Raw genomic sequence first — 17385 nt, 5'->3', positions numbered from 1 at the left:
TCCACCGTGGGCATCCCACGCGCCCGCGTCCGCGTCCTCCTGGCTGTCCCCGAGGCCGGGTCGGCGCACGGCTGGAGCCGCCGTCAAGGGGGGGGTACTGTCACGGATTCTGCCGAGACTGCTCCTCCTCCTGGTTCGGGCAGGCTTCGGTGTTCGCCGTCCCCGGAGTACTAGCTGCCACCGCTCTATGTTTCGTAGTGTGATTGCTTTTGTCTGTCTTTTACACCTGTGTCCATTTGTGTGTTGATTACTTGTCTTATAAGTTCCTTGTTTTGCATTAGTCTGATTGTGTGTTGTTATTTTCTGCCTGTCGTGCAGAGCTGCGTGTCTGCACTCTGTCCATGTTTGGGATTATTGTTTACGCGTGTTTGCGTAATTGCCTCACCTCCGTCTGTTTTCGAGGTCGTGTTTTGTTTGTTGCTCTTTGGACTATTAAAGTCTTTTGGACGTATCCTCTGTGTCCTGCGCCTGACTCCTCCACCACATCCACATCGGAACTACTGACAGCAACAAAATAAGAAAAATGTCAAGGGGGGTGAATACTTTCGCAAGCCACTGTATCTCTCTCTCTGTAGTATCCAGAGGACTGACTATTGAATGTGTGATAGAATAATACTATAGTATCTATGTTTGGTATCTATCTGAAACTTGTTCTCTGAGTAGAACTCTGAAGCTACCTATATGGATATATGATCTCTGTGGTAACTTGTATCTGTGCAGGGTGAACTAAATTACTCTATGCAAAGGGATTTTATTGTCTATTTACATTGGTCTAATCCCCCACACAAGCCTTTAATGCTGTGACAACCCGTGGAAATTGGGCCTGGGTGATCAGGTTACTGTAAACTTCGTATCGTTTGATTGGTCAATGGTGGATGGTTTTGGTTTGAAAAATTACACCTTCAGATGTTATAAATGTAATGAAGGTCTGTTGTTCTCTCTCATATCCTGTCCATTGGAGGAAGGTTGTATGATATTTTTTAATTTCCCAGGCTTCTAAGCCTCTGGCCTAGTAGTCATCTCTTTGTTCATGCTTTGTCTTGTAAGTTAACCTTAGAATCTATATGCCTAGAATAATGCTTTGTTACTGTCAGTATTGCTTGTAACTTAAGCTTTATGCCTTGTATGTGAATCCATTCATTTTACAAAGTTATTACATTGTAGTTGCTTTGATATCAGCTTCTCATGACCATTTCTTTATCTTAGTCAGCTAAACACATAATACTTGATTGCACATGGTTTTACTATCATGTTAAATGGAGACAGATACAAATAAACATTTGAATAGGCTAATTACATAGTGTTATCATGGGTCGCATGTGAGGTATATATAATATACACATATCAAATGTTACCCCACTACAGATGTGATACTGCTCTACTCACTGATCACAAGATAGGGTTCACTGTGTGTTTACGTATGAATGGTTATCAGTGGTGATTTCGTTCAATTAACATTGGGCAATGAAAGACTAATATTTTGTAGAAATCTATTTTCATATTTGCTTCAGATCTTGATGGTGAGTGAATGTCCTCTGAAATAGTACATGGTTGTCTGTTACTACTGCACTGTACTATGTTCACTTACACTAATGAAGTTCTACTTGTAAAATACTTCCCTAATGTCGTTCTCTGTCAGATAATGTGTTTTTAAGAATCCAGCTACAAGTGTCACATTCTGATCCAACTACAGGCTTCAAAACTGTAAATAAATCTTCCATCATTACTTCAATTTGAGCACTAATATGACTATTACTGTATGGAGAAAATATTCACTGATAAAGCTTCTGTTCTGGGAATTGAATGAGAGCAAAACCGGTGCTTTCCTATGGTTACAGAAAGGTAACTTAATAAATCAACATGATTCACCTTGTGAGCATCAGGAGCTCAGACAGATCTATTGATGCTCTGTGTTTTCAAGTCTTATTATCTATGAGTAAACTGAAATGTGAGGGACGGGAGGCATTGATTCTGCTTGTTGTTTTCCACAGCAGGCCTTTCATGGGGTCTACCCTATGTTCCCTCAGCCCTATGTTCCCTCAGCCCTATGTTCCCTCAACCCCAGCAGCAGTGGCTGTGTCTGTAGAAGGCACTGTAGTTGTCAATGCAGCTGGAGCTTGTGGTTGTAGGATTGTAGTTTACCTCGTGGCCAGGAGGTGTTAACATTGTGTTTCACCCTGTGAACTATACCTTCCACGTGTGTTTTTCAATGGATTTTGGAGGAGTTTCAAAACAATTACGTGGGTGTGTGTGCATATATATGTGTGTGTGTGTGTTTATGTGTGTGTGTGATCGTTTGTGCATGTGCGCGTGCCAGTGATCCAGTTCTGCCCAGCCGACCCAAGGAGGTGCCTGTAGGGGTAGAAGAATGTGGCAGGTTCCTGTGAATGGGAAGCCTCTGTAACTCCAACTACACACACACACACACACACAGCCCAGATAGAAACAACCTCGACAGAACCTGAGACAGACAGAGCAGTGTGACACACACCAAACTATCTCACAGACAGCTACATTCTCCACTACCCTCACCTACTCGCACCACATCAAAGATGTCTTATGCAATGTGGAGAGGGATAGGGAGACAACAGAGAGGTAGGGGGATCCTAGTCTACAGCGCAGCAAGAAAGATTGATCCTTCTTCGGGTGTACGTACACTCACTATGCTCTCTATGCACTCAGTGGCCTCAACAGGTAGCCTCCTGCATTCACAACCCCCACTGTTTGTGCAGACAAAGAGCAGGGAGTGCTCCGCAAGGCTGGTCTGAATCGGAGTAACAGATCCCAGACATACACTAACCTCCAGACTGATGATGGTTAAGAGTGGGGCTGTCGAGTCGGGCTTCCTTCTGCTCGGAGTGGCCATACAAGGCTGTCTCTGCTGCGTGCCTCCCCACCTCATCTTCATCATCGCGGATGACCAGGGCTATGGGGACGTGGGCTACCATGGCTCGGACGTCCACACTCTAGTCCTGGACCAGCTGGCTGGGGAGGGGGTGAAGCTGGAGAACTACTATGTCCAGCCGATCTGCTCGCCCTCACGCAGCCAGCTCATGACTGGGTGGTGAGTAATTGTATTTATTGTACTGGCTTATTATATATTATCCTGAATGGAATGATTCCTCTCAAACTCCTGTGCATTCTTATAACCTTGCTTTTAAATAAAGGAGTGATCTGTCAGAACATTGCATGTTGTTTTGAATAGACATGTATGTTTGAAGGTTCTGATGTTGATCCCTGACAATAAATGGTTCTGGGAATCTTTCCCATCGTGGTTTGGGAAATGACATAATCTTGTTTTAGCTCTCATCTCACCTCCCCCTCCTTTCCCCCTTTTCTCCAGGTACCAGATTCACACGGGCCTCCATCATTCCATCATCCAGGCGCACCAGCCCCTGTGCCTGCCCCCGGATGCTCCCACCCTGACTGAGCAACTGCAGGAGGCAAGCTACAACACCCACATGGTAGGGGAGTGGCACCTGGGCTTCTGCCGGCCGGGCTACCTGCCCACGGGCCACAGTTTCCATAGCTTCCTAGGCTCCCTGACTGGCAGGGGTGACCACTTCTCCTATCAGAGCTGTGACCAGGCTGAGGCCTATGGCTTCGACCTGCACGACGGGGAGAGACTGGAGATGAGCAGTAACTGCTCCACAACGCTCTACATAAAGAGGTGAGGCCAGCCCTTACACATATCTATGGTGATGAAAAGGAGCTTATCTAGTACTAAACACTACTGTGCATGTTGGAAACAGAATGGATAGGTTTTTAGAGTGTCCTTGATAAAATGATTCACATTTTTTATAATTGGGCATTTCAAAGTCTTGGGCTATTTCAAAGATTTGGACACCACAGAGTTGATGTCTTTTACATAATGTCTCAGTTATATAAAGATGTAACCCAGACCTGGTGGCCTACTCCTCTTTCCATCCAGGGTTCAGAAGATCCTGAGGGCCCATGACCCCCGGAAGCCCCTCTTCCTGTACCTGGCCCTCCAGACCGTCCACACACCCCTGCAGGCACCAAACCACTTTCTGCAACGCTACAGTACCCTTGACAACCGTCCGCGACGACACTATGCAGCTATGCTGAGCTGTGTGGATGAGGGTGTGGGGGAGCTGGTGCAGGAGCTGAGGACCAGGGGCCTCTACCAGAACTCTGTCCTGGTCTACTCCTCAGACAATGGGGGCCAGCCCCTCTCTGGGGGCTGCAACTGGCCCCTGCGAGGGGAGAAGGGTACCTACTGGGAGGGGGGAGTGCAGGCAGTGGGTTTTGTCCACAGCCCACTCCTGAAGCGGAAAGGGAAGGTGAGCAAGGCGCTGATCCATGTTTCTGACTGGTACCCCACCGTGCTGTCTCTGGCAGGGGCACCTGAAAAGGGCAGAGGCCAGCTGGACGGCCACAACGTGTGGGGGGCCATCAGCCAGACTGGCCCCGCATTGAGATCCTGTTCATATCGACCCGGTATCCCGATGGCCCAGTGAGGCAGACTCCAGGACCCTGGCCCTCAACAGCTTCAGCATCTGGGACACGGCTGTGCGGCCAGCCATCCGGGCTGAGTACTGGAAGCTGCTGACTGAAAATGTGGGTGACGAGGACTGGGTGCCCCCCAGACCCTGTCCGGGGGCCCCAGCAGTGGCAGGGCATGGAGCAACACTGGGACCAGAGGGGGAAGTCTGTGTGGCTCTTCAACATCACCGCTGACACTTATGAGATGTCAAACCTGGCTGATGCACGGCCGGAGGTGGTCAAGATACTGCTGGCCAGACTGGCCGAGTACAACCAGACGGCCGGTCCCCCCCGAAACCCACCTGATGACCACATGGCGGACCCTCAGCTCCATGGGGGGATGTGGACACCCTGGCCACCAAGGAGTGTGCAACTGTAAGATTGATGTTGAGGGTGAGTTTTAGATGTCTCATCCGCCCATCATCAGGACAAAATCAGAATGACACTCAGAAACCCAGAGGGATATTTCTTTAATTTTAATTGTTTTATTGTACTTGGTGATATAATGGACCGTCCAGGCTACACGCTGCTCATGACATACTCCTCTTTTGCCAAACCAACTCTAAACAACACCTCACTGCGTCAAAATCATAAATTGGGGATTGGCCAGCATAAACTGAACCAGAAATGCATTGGCTGTTGTGCTCTTCAGTGCGGTTACAGTACAGTACACCCAAAACCCAAGCCACGTTCCAGACATACACTTTTAGACAAAAGGATTCCAAAAGGGTTCTTTGGCTGTCCCCATAGGAGAACCCTTTTTGGTTCCAGGGAGAACCCTTTTTGGTTCCACATAGAACCCTTTTGGGTTCCATGTAGAACCCTCTGTGGAAAGAGTTATACCTGGAACCAAAAGGATTCCACCTGGAACCAAAAAGGATTCTTCAAAGGCTTCTCCTATGGGGACAGCTGACGAACCCTTTTAGGTTCTAGATAGCTCCTTTTTTTCTAAGAGTGTATGTGGCTCACACTGTAAGTGTGATATGCCGGCTGGCAAATCGCAGACTCAAATAATGTGGATATAACTGGAGCAGACTGGATCAGGGTGACACTTAGGGTTTGGATGTGTCACATTATAGGTGCCAGATCACATCAGATTAGATCAAATGTGAGGCTTGCATCTCTTGACTGTAAGCCATTTGTGTAGGAACTAATGTGTGATTATGCCTGTACTGTATATAATGCAACAATCCCACACACAGAAGGGAGAAGCACTGTACATTTCTTATTTCCAGCAACAAGCTGCCTACTACTTCCCTGCCTCCTCCTCTCTCCCTCCAGCCAAGTCTCACCCTTCCCTCTTGTCCAATCTCTCTCTCTTTCTCCCTCTATCTCTCAGTTCATCAGATTTTCTCTTGCTCTTTGCCTCTTTCCTACAGCAGTAGGAACATTTTCTTCTTCCTCCTCCTCCTCCCTCTTCATTGTCTTCTTCTCGTATTCTTCTTCCTCCTCACTCTTTCTCATTTCATTCGGAGATCAGGTCAGTTTTGAAGTAATAGGCAGGATGCATGTGAGTGAGGATTGAGATCGGATGTACAGAGTTACATAAACAGAAAGGAGGAGGAGAGGAGGAGGAGGAGGAGGAAGGCATCCTAGGCGGGCAGCAAGGCCATGCTGTTTGAAGCACTCCCTGCCTTATCTGTAATCTCGCCATTTGAAAAGATGTGCATATCATAACATACCAGTAAGTTTATATGTATAGTTTGATGCTAACGGTATACTGAAATGTGTTCTGCCGTTTGCTGCTTTCCATTCATAAATGCACACAATTTGTCACTTGTGTTGAACATCTGTGTGTATACATGTGTGTGTGAGAGAGAGAGATTGTGTGTGTGTGTGTGTGTGTGTGTGTGTGTGTGCACATTCCATGTAGATATATGCATAGTACTATCATCACAGCCAAAATACTGAAACTGGAATCTGGGAATGAGATTTGTCAAGAATGCTTTGAATGAACATTGGGGCTTTTTGAAGCGAGCCACTACAGCTTTAAACCCCAAAACTCAGAGAGGTCTGAGAGAAAAGGCATATAGCGAGCTGATTCCTGTGAAGTGACACAAGCTATAAATCACTGAGGTGACACACACAGTGTGCTGTCCGGGAGGTCAGCTGGGAGGGAGTGACCTTTAATGACGTTGCAGCGATCCGTCATACAGTAACAACTGCAACATAAGCAGTCTGATATGTTCAGAGTTGGGCTCTCTGCCTTCAAAAACCTCTAGCGTTTTGAGTTGAAATAAAATAAAGGGTTGTGGCCCTGGAGTGAAGTAATGTGTAGGACACATGAAGATAGTGTGGATAGTGGATACATACTGTAGTGTAAACACACTAAAACACAGCAGAGCTGTTAAACAGTCACCCTTTAAACCTGTGTGATGACAAAGAATGGGCAGGGACACATTTACAGTGTCCCTTGGTAAAGGGTCACCTATTAGCCCTTGGAATTGATCTGTCCTTTTAAATAGGTCGTTAGTAGAAACCTATCATGTTGTAATCGACAGCCTGCAGGTATACAGTAATGATATCCCACAGTTGCCAGAAAACAGAAAGGAACAGCTTTATGCAGATACCTACATGTTTTTAATTTGGTGTTTCACCATATGATTGCCTGTAATGTCTTGCTCATCTTTCCACTGTGCAGAAAGACATAGCGACTCAGATACCACAGGTGGCTGGTTGCACCTGAATTGTGGAGAACAGGCTCATAGCAATGGATGGAATGGAATAAATGGAATGGTATCAAACACATCATTTCCATGTGGTTGATACCGCTCCATTCACTCCGTTCCAGACATTATTATGAGCCGTCCTCCCCTCAGCAGCCTCCTGTTTTCAGATACAGTATAGTAAACTATATGTGTTGTTTTCATTTGGGAGTTTCACCATATGATTGGGGATAACAATGTCTTGCTTATCCTTCCTCTGTGCAGATAGACAGAGCGATAACAAACAGGCATTTGGAAAGAAGTGCAGAATTATTGAGTACAGTACAATGAGGGAGGCGATGAGGGAGGCGATGAGGGAGGCGGTGCTCTCAGCTCTTGAATCCTTGCCCAACCGCTACTTATCAGCTGTGCTCTACACACCATGCCAAACTTCACTCCTAGTCTCTCTACCAGTTGAAGCATGAACTAGGAAGAGAGGAAAGGCACTTGAAAGATATTTCCTTCCACCAGCCAAATTGGCGTAATTCTTGTTGAGTGAGTCACTCAACCTCAATGGTACCGCTACTGTATCTCTCTCCACTACTGTAGAGTGGAGTTGTTTACTATGGAACGTGGAAGCTCTTCAGCCAGCCGTGGCTGGAGGTGTCTGCTACGCGTATCAATTATGCAATGTAATACGATGATGACGGAGCAACAAAAACTGGAATAGAGGGGAGGGCTCTATATTGTCTCAGTGTGTGTGAATTGGCTTGTTGAGAATCAAGGCTTGTGGAGAACTACTGACATGAAAAAATTAACAATATAATATGGTATAAATACTGTAGTATTACTATATTTATATACCATAATATTCACTGTTGTATTTTTGTAGACTTTACTTTAGTATACTGAAGTATTTACTTTAGTGTTTTTGCAGACATGACTGTAGTATTTAATATAGTGTTTTTTTTACAAATAAGTGGGGGCTTTCTCCTTGAGGAAACCTACTGGACAAATACTAAACAAGCAAATTTACCATAACCTGTAGGTAGGACTGCAGTCCAAGCAGATAATTCAGAGCTTCTGCTCTTTTTTATAACCTGCAGGGAACACAATATATGGTCTATAATTGGAATGTAGGTTTTTCACTCATGGTTGGCACAAATTGGGATATGATGGAGGGGAATGGGTGGGGTATATACAAATCAAATACTGTAGTATTACTATAGTTTAAAAACTGTAGTGTTTTTGCAGACATTACTGTAGAATTTACCACAGTGTTTTTGTGGATAATACTGTAGTATTTCCTATAGTATTTTACGGTATACTACAAAAATCTATATTAAGTACTACAAATGGTAGAGGGATACTACAGTGTGGAGTATAGTATTCTACAGTATACTACAAAATTCTATAGTAAGCACTACACGATCGAGGGATACTACAGTGTGTAGTATAGTATTCTACAGTATACAGATGCAGGATCTTAATTTGATCACTCTTTTGTTGCTGAGAATTGTCCTGCAAAGCAGGAAATACAAATGTGTATTGTTTTTGAGTTTTAAAAAGGCTTCTAAAGTTTGTAATTTCCACTTTGAAATGTCAGACCTGATTTGCCCTAAAGAAAAATGTATCAACCACTACAAAAATGTCCATTATTTATAGTTGCTGCAGGATTATTTTGCTGCTATAGCAAACTGGCTCAAATTAAGATCCTACATCTGTATACTGTTTCAAAATGGGTTAAAGAGCAGCTGAACTAAAAGAACAACTTATTTAGTTGAAAATGGCCTATGTGGCATCAATATTTGTCAGAAACATTTATTCCAGTGCGAAAAAAACAAACAAACCGTGTAAGTAGGATCATTTTGGTCATAAAGTCAGTAAAGTCCGAGTTTTGTGAGATTTGTGTAACTGAGGTCGTCACAATTTACATGAGGGTTGGTTTTGGATTACAATCATACCCACTTGCCCATTAACACGGGATGGTAACGCCTAGGGAGAATTGTCATGTACAGAGAAACAGGACCATTCTATGGATAAATATTTTTGAAAATCCCCCAAATCCTGGTATTTTTTTGGCCTGGAGCGTATGGAATCACTCATTTGGCCCCTAAGCCCTTTATGGAGTGGTCATTGTCATCCGGTGCCCAGCTAGCTAGCAAAAATCGTCCCTTTCCTAAATTAGCTATGGATGGAGATAGGGATTTGGACTTGAGGTTTTACTGTAAGTTCAACATGTAGCTAGATTTAGTTGGCTAGCTAATGTTAACGAGCTGGCCTGGTGCATCGTTTGCCCATTAAGTTAATCTAGCGAGCAAGCATTTTAGCCAGGTAGCCTAGGACAACAAAAACGAACAGCGTGTACTGAATGACTGAGTCTTGTCATGTACAGAGAAACAGGACCATTCTATGGATAAATATTTTTGAAAATCCCCCAAATCCTGGTATTTCTTTGGCCTGGAGCGTATGGAATCACTCATTTGGCCCCTAAGCCCTTTATGGAGTGGCCACTTGCTGATGTGTTTAATGATCACTCAAGTCATCTACTGCCACTTGCCAATATTCCGAAATTCAAAAGCCATTCGCGAGCATCTTGTGTCCTGCCGCAACCTGTTTTTGTAACATGATTTGCTATGAAACACTGCCAGACAGACGCACACTGTGGTAATTGATAGTGAGAATGTTGTAAATACAAAACGGCACCAAAGCACACACGTTGCCACTCGCCAGTGACTTGATAAGCTGATTTAGCTAATGTGGTCTGCCTGCTCAAGGTGCCTGCTAGCTATTACTATCTAGCTTCATTGACAAACACAGAGATGGAACTTAGCTAGCTAGCTAGTGATTTTGGGCACAGATAAACAGTGTGTAGCTTGTGCTTTTCAGTGCACTGACTAGTTTTTCAGGAATTGTTTTACTTGAGAAATACTACACCAAACACCTTAACTAGATGTAAAATTGCGCGACTAAGACCTCCTCGGCAAAAACAATAAAATTAATTATAGATTTTTTGATTCATTCTGACTATTTTGAGGAAGTGGTAGTGGCTATGTTGTTGCTACAGTGACTCAACAGGCAAAAACATAAATAACTGCCAGGGTACGATAAAGCGAACATATCCTACCCACATCGAACCACACCCCCAAAACTCAAGTCTCGTTTTTTTATTCATGAGCAGCAGAAAAGCCCAGGCAAAATCAGTGAGTTCAGCTGCCCTTTAAATCTAGGAGACAACCACCATTGCAGCACTAGACCACCAATGGAATACATAATGATCACACAAAATATTGACAATTGGTACATTCAGGAGAAGTCAAAGGGTACTGGCTTGGAAACGGATACTGTTTCCATAGGACCATGCATTCTCTCACCGATCACCTTGATACATGCAGCTTTTATTTGGCAAAGAGCAAAGTGGCGAACTCCCCCTCCTCTTCTTCCTCTTCCCTCTCTCCTCTTTCCTCTCTCCTCCCAGGATCTGACTTCCTACTGTTACCACCCACCACTCCACACTGCATACTGCCTGCTGAAGTCTTGTCCGACATGAACATCATAGAAAATGCTGCAATTAATATTCAGGCACCTCTGCACCGCTCTAATTAGGCTTTCATATCAGTCAGCCTACCTGCAATTACAGCAGAAGCCAGAGCACAGCTCCTGTGTTCACTGCAAACACTCTATAATCACTGGCACTCTCCCTCCGCAATGCTGCCTGACTGTGAAAGGCTTGCCCAGTTGAGAGACAAAGCTCAGGGTCTGTGAGAGAAATGCACTCACAAACAGGGTCATATTGACACATATTGTATCTCTCTCAGCAACAAAAAAACGAACACACAAACATTCGTTGTTTAAAACACACACTCACAAATACAGATATGTAATTTATCCGAACAGATATGCATGAACAGCAGCACAGCTGTGTACAAATACACTTGCAGCGCATTCTGTCTTTTTCTCTCTCTATACAAACATGCATGTGTGCACACGGACAGACAAGGAGCGGGAGCAGTGGCATACACTTAAACATACTGTGAACAAGTCATGTGTCACGCCCTGGCTCTGGGGACTCTTATATGTTGAGCCAGGGTGTTAGTTTATATGTGTAGTGTCTATGTTTTGTTTTCTATGTGTTCTTTTCTAGATCGTGTGTTTCTGTGTTGGCCTGGGTGGTTCCCAATCGGAGGCAGCTGTGTCTTGTTGTCTCTGATTGGGAACCATACTTAGGCAGCCTGTTGTGCACTTGTCATTTGTGGGATCTTGTTCCGTGTAGGTTTGTGTTTATGACCGAGGACGTCACGTTTCGTTTTGTTGTTTTGTTATCGTTTATAGTACTCAATAAAAGATGTACGCATTTCACGCTGTGCCTTGGTCCACTCATTACGACGATCGTGACAGAAGATCCCACCAAAACAGGACCAAGCAGCGTTTCCAGGAGCAAACGCCGGAGGTAACGTTGGTAGATGTCCTCCTCGGTTGGGGGAGGATAACGGAGGAGGAGGCTGTCCGTTACCGGAGGGCGATGAAGGGGGAGACCCAGGCAGGAGAGGAGAAGCGGCGCCAACCGGGCCGTCGTCGGCGAGAGGCAACCCCAAGACATTTTTTTGGGGGGGCACACGGCATGGACGACGGGGCTGCTGGAGGCAGCTACAGGGCGAGATTGTGGACTAGGAGAGAAGGCCACCAGGTTACGGGGGCCATTGGTCATTAGAGGGAAGGAGAGTGTAGAGGCACGGCGAGGGGTACTGGGGTGTGTTACCAGTCCGGTCCGGCCCGTTCCTGATCCCCGCACAAGGCCAGTGGTGTGTGTTCCCAGTACGGTCCGGCATGTTCCTGCCCCTCGCACCAAGCCTGTGGTGCGCGTCGCCAGCCCGGCCCGGCCTGTTCCTGCCCCTCGCACCAAGCCTGTGGTGCGCGTCGCCAGCCCGGCCCGGCCTGTTCCTGCCCCTCGCACCAAGCCTGTGGTGCGCGTCGCCAGCCCGGCCCGGCCTGTTCCTGCCCCTCGCACCAAGCCTGTGGTGCGCGTCGCCAGCCCGGCCCGGCCTGTTCCTGCCCCTCGCACCAAGCCTGTGGTGCGCGTCGCCAGCCCGGCCTGTTCCTGCCCCTCGCACCAAGCCAGTGGTGCGCGTCGCCAGCCCGGCCCGGCCTGTTCCTGCGCCTCGCACCAAGCCAGTGGTGCGCGTCGTCAGCCCGGTCCGGCCTGTTCCTGCTCCCCACACCAAGCCAGTGGTGCGCGTCGTCAGCCCGGTCCGGCCCATTCCTGCTCCCCGCACCAAGCCTGTGGTGCGCGTCGTCAGTCCGGCACAGCCCGTGCCTGTTTCACCGGTGCCTGGTCAGGTACCGGTCAGCTGCTCCACACCGGAGCCTAAGCAATCCGCTCCACCGATGTCCAGTCCAGCTCCAGCCAGCGGGACCAGACCAGGGGCGCTACGGGGGGGTAGTTAGAGGGTGGTGGTCACTCCCGGAGCCGGATCCGCCTCCGAGGCGGAATGCCCACCCGGCCCCTCCCCTGTTGGGTTTAGTTGGCGCGGTCGCAGTCCGCGCCTTTGGGGGGGATACTGTCACGCCCTGGCTCTGGGGACTCTTATATGTTGAGCCAGGGTGTTAGTTTATACAGTGAAGGAAAAATGTATTTGATCCCCTGCTGATTTTGTACGTTTGCCCACTGACAAAGAAATGATCAGTCTATAATTTTAATGGTAGGTTTATTTGAACGGTGAGAGATAGAATAACAAAAAAAATATCCAGAAAAATGCATGTCAAAAATTTTATAAATTTATTTGCATTATAATGAGGGAAATAAGTATTTGACCCCCTCTCAATCAGAAAGATTTCTGGCTCCCAGGTGTCTTTTATACAGGTAACGAGCTGAGATTAGGAGCACACTCTTAAAGGGAGTGCTCCTAATCTCAGTTTGTTACCTGTATAAAAGACACCTGTCCACAGAAGCAATCAATCAATCAGATTCCAATCTCTCCACCATGGCCAAGACCAAAGAGCTCTCCAAGGATGTCAGGGACAAGATTGTAGACCTACACAAGGCAGGAATGGGCTACAAGACCATCGCCAAGCAGCTTGGCCTGGGGATCCATGCAAGATCTCACCTCGTGGAGTTGCAATGATCATGAGACCGGTGAGGAATCAGCCCAGAACTACACGGAAGGATCTTGTCAATGATCTCAAGGCAGCTGGGACCATAGTCACCAAGAAAACAATTGGTAACACACTACGCCGTGAAGGACTGAAATCCTGCAGCACCCGCAAGGTCCCCCTGCTCAAGAAAGCACATGTACATGCCCGTCTGAAGTTTGCCAAAGAACATCTGAATGATTCAGAGGAGAACTGGGTGAAAGTGTTGTGGTCAGATGAGACCAAAATGGAGCTCTTTGGCATCAACTCAAGATGGTGTTCTTGACCCCAAGAACACCATCCCCACCGTCAAACATGGAGTTGGAGACTTTATGCTTTGGGGGTGTTTTTCTGCTAAGAGGACAGGACAACTTCACCGCATCAAAGGGACGATGGGCGGGGCCATGTACCGTCAAATCTTGGGTGAGAACCTCCTTCCCTCAGCCAGGGCATTGAAAATGGGTCGTGGATGGGTATTCCAGCATGCAATGACCCAAAACACACGGCCAAGGCAACAAAGGAGTGGCTCAAGAAGAAGCACATTAAGGTCCTGGAGTGGCCTAGCCAGTCTCCAGACCTTAATCCCATAGAAAATCTGTGGAGGGAGCTGAAGGTTTGAGTTGCCAAACGTCAGCCTCGAAACCTTAATGACTTGGAGAAGATCTGCAAAGAGAAGTGGGACAGAATCCCTTCTGATATGTGTGCAAACTTGATGGCCAACTACAAGAAACGTCTGACCTCTGTGATTGCCAACAAGGGTTTTGCCACAAAGTACTAAGTCATGTTTTGCAGAGGGGTCAAATACTTATTTCCCTCATTAAAATGCAAATCAATTTATAACATTTTTTAGATGCGTTTTTTTGGATTTTTTTGTTGTTATTCTGTCTCTCACTGTTCAAGTAAACCTACCATTAAAATTATAGACTGATAATTTCTTTGTCAGTGGGAAAACATACAAAATCAGCAGGGGATCAAATACTTTTTTCCCTCACTGTATGTGTAGTGTCTATGTTTTGTTTTCTATGTGTTCTTTTCTAGATCGTGTGTTTCTGTGTTGGCCGGGGTGGTTCCCAATCGGAGGCAGCTGTGTCTTGTTGTCTCTGATTGGGAACCATACTTAGGCAGCCTGTTGTGCACTTGTCATTTGTGGGATCTTGTTCCGTGTAGGTTTGTGTTTATGACCGAGGACGTCACGTTTCGTTTTGTTGTTTTGTTATCGTTTATAGTACTCAAAAGATGTACGCATTTCACGCTGCGCCTTGGTCCACTCATTACGACGATCGTGACATCATGTTAATAACGTTACTCCTCATAAATAATTAATGAAAGCTCAGATAAACCTTACATAAAAATGATGCTCCAACAACTTACAGTTAAATACTGCTCTAAGACTAAAAAGAGACTTAACAGTAATTAGTTCAATTTTCTCAACCTATAATCCCAGATGGACAAGACACAGATTTCTCCTTCACAGCAGCAGCTCTCTGGATTTATGAGCCTGTTATGATGGAGACAGTAGTACAGATAATGAATGCTACAGTAGGCAGCTCTTCCAGACTCCTGGAGAGATGGGAGTCACATCCCTCTGATGAATATGGAAGCTGGGGGAGGCAGGGGGGAAAGGGGCAGCAGGGGGAGGTTGGGGGCAGCTGGACATGGGGAGCCTAGGGCATGATGATAGTGAAGACCATTATGTTACAAAATGGGTTCATGTCAGGTGACGGTAGAGGAGCTCCATCCCACTGCATACAGTACAGGAGGGGCAGTCAAAGGAAGATGCTGAAAGGTCATCAGTAGGAAGGAACATGTTACAGGACAGGAGGAAATGTGTGCATGGGTGTGAAGGTGACATGCAAAGGCAACGTTGCATTCTGAAAAGGAAGGCTGAGCCAACAGAGTGGACCGTGAATCAGAAGTTCTGAGAGACAGGTATGGATTGGCTCTGAGGGTTTGTTGCAAGATGTGTTTGATCGTGATTAAATCCTATCAAATTCTACGCAGGGCAAGTCAGTGTTAAACCAGATAGATCCCTTTCAACCCATATGGATATCAACCAAAAATCAGTCAAGGCCTACTGGTAGACCTAGTCACTTCACACTATCATTTTTCAGGAAGATTATCTTTACAGTAGGATTATCTTTACCGTATCTTTACAGTTCAAGTGCCTACACTGAGAAATTCAGAGGTGGAAATCTGCAACAATCACACTTAGATATAATTTCATGTGGTCGCTTTCATTTAGGCCTGCCGTATCTCTGTTCAAATGCAGCATCAGATCACGTATGCTTTTATTCTCGACTTCCCTCGTCTCGACTTCCCTCGTAGCAGGATAACGCCGCCCATATAAACTGATCTGGGGTCAGTGTTACTTTAAACTAAGATTGATAATAGGCTACCTTCAACATTTAGGTAGAGGAAGCTGATCCTAGATCAGTGGCGCTCGAGACCAGGCAGAAAATATCGCGTTACTAGCCTTTTTTTCTCTAACTCAACCACCACCACCAGGGCTACAACCACTCTCCTACTATTTCTCCCCTCCCTCTTTGTCGCTCCAGTATCTCCCTTCCCTTTGAGTTTATGAGATCTCCTCCGTAAACCTGAGCGAGGCAGTCACCGAAAAGAGAGGCGATACCCTACTGCACAACATGGCTGCAATTGTAACCTCTACCAGATTTACAGACGAATATCAGCTGTACGAAGAGCTCGGAAAGTAAGCGACATTAACATATATCATCCTATTGTTCTTATAAATTTTCCTGTATTGCTTTGTAGACAAACAGGAAAGGCACCCCCGCAACGAAGAGACGATCGCTTATTTCCTCGTTCAGGCAGCTTTATAGTCGAACAACTTTTTATTACAATACATCTCGAGTTAGTGTCGGAAGGCTCGAGCATGCATGCCTGTACTGAGTTTGCCATGCCTCGGTGTGCCATAGATATTGGACACCTAAACGACATCCGCTATAGATATAGTGCCATAGATTTTGGACACCTAAACGACATCCGCTATAGATATAGTGCTGATTTATCTCAAGGTAACACCTTCTCCCGCTATCTATTTTTTATCATTTCATTGTACTTTTTGGGTTATTTTTCATAGAGAGCCACACAGGGAGGAATGTTACACTGGCTACTTGTGTAACGATCTAAAATGTATCCAATGTGTTTCATTCTGTTCATTGTAACATTGTAACAAATGAGTACTACAGGCATAAACCACCAAGTAGAAAGATACTTTGTAACCCGTCAGTTTTATATTTTGCAGTTAGCAGTGGCTAGTTATGGTGTACGTCCAACTCCACCTATAACCATACATTTCCAGTTTCAAGTATGCATGATGAAATCATAATAGACGGTGGTAGGCTTAATACATGGTAGGCTTAATACAACATTCAGTTGGCATAGCCTACAGTAGACTTTTCGTAGTTTTTCTCATGTTTTGGTTTATTCTCTGGATAGTATTGTGGTGCTCAAGTTACTTCTGCACACTAGTTCCTGTGTAGGCTTATGAGTCGGCCCCTCCATATTAACATTTCCTCTGAGCTGATTTCCCCCACAAGCAGCGAATGAGGGAGACACCAGAAAGTACTGCGAGCAATTTCATCTACAGTTTTCGGCTATTCTAATCAAAAATATTAAGTTATTACATTATACATAATTTAGTTATCACATGCCAAGCAACTGGTTATTATGCATTGCTTTGTATTAACTTTTTACACCTGTGTACGACAGTGATGGGCTATATAGCACTACCGTCGATTAGTTCAAATTGCAACGTTTCTCATTTGACAGATGTTCGGGAGGAGTGGGGTCAATTCTTGTAACACTATTTTTCACTTTTTACCATTTTCTTTATTACACAGAGATTCGATTTGAACTAGACACAATATTGACTTTGGTGGGCTGTATTGTGTGTGCACTGCAGTAGTGAGAGTTGTCACATGATCTCATGTTGCTATTTTGTGTATTAATTTTGTCTCGTTACAGAGGTGCCTTCTCCGTTGTCCGGCGATGCATTAAAAAGTCCAATGGCCAGGAATTTGCTGCTAAAATTATCAACACAAAAAAACTATCAGCAAGAGGTAAGACAAAGTCAAATATTACA

General features: G+C 45.6%; 1 protein-coding gene, 1 non-coding gene and 1 pseudogene across 16 annotated transcripts in view; 2 read left to right on the top strand and 1 right to left on the bottom strand.

Annotated features, from left to right (window-relative positions):
• Positions 1-2813: 2813 nt before the first annotated feature.
• On the top strand, positions 2814-5196 carry LOC121585061 (annotated as a pseudogene).
• Positions 5197-8132: 2936 nt separating this feature from the next.
• On the bottom strand, positions 8133-8186 carry LOC121585152. Its single transcript, XR_006003805.1, has one exon. It is a non-coding gene; the product is annotated as a U7 small nuclear RNA (small nuclear RNA).
• A 7595-nt stretch (positions 8187-15781) lies between these two features.
• The window catches only part of LOC121570388 (calcium/calmodulin-dependent protein kinase type II subunit gamma), a 127815-nt gene continuing 126211 nt past the window's right edge, over positions 15782-17385 (top strand). For 7 of the 15 annotated variants that reach the window (XM_041881869.2, XM_041881887.2, XM_041881935.2 and 4 more), the window contains exons 1-2: positions 15783-15990; positions 17268-17362. In XM_041881869.2, the coding sequence (XP_041737803.1) occupies positions 15926-15990; positions 17268-17362 (160 nt within the window). In that variant the 5' untranslated portion in view covers positions 15783-15925. Of the gene's footprint in view, positions 15991-17267; positions 17363-17385 lie in introns of all 15 variants that reach the window. The other 8 variants (XM_041881861.2, XM_041881848.2, XM_041881883.2 and 5 more) reach the window with 2 other exon arrangements.

Source organism: Coregonus clupeaformis, chromosome 1, assembly GCF_020615455.1.
Source record: "Coregonus clupeaformis isolate EN_2021a chromosome 1, ASM2061545v1, whole genome shotgun sequence".
In the NCBI taxonomy this organism is placed as follows: domain Eukaryota; kingdom Metazoa; phylum Chordata; class Actinopteri; order Salmoniformes; family Salmonidae; genus Coregonus; species Coregonus clupeaformis.
The sequence above is the reverse complement of the archived record's forward strand: the minus strand, read 5'-3'. Positions and strand labels throughout refer to the sequence as shown.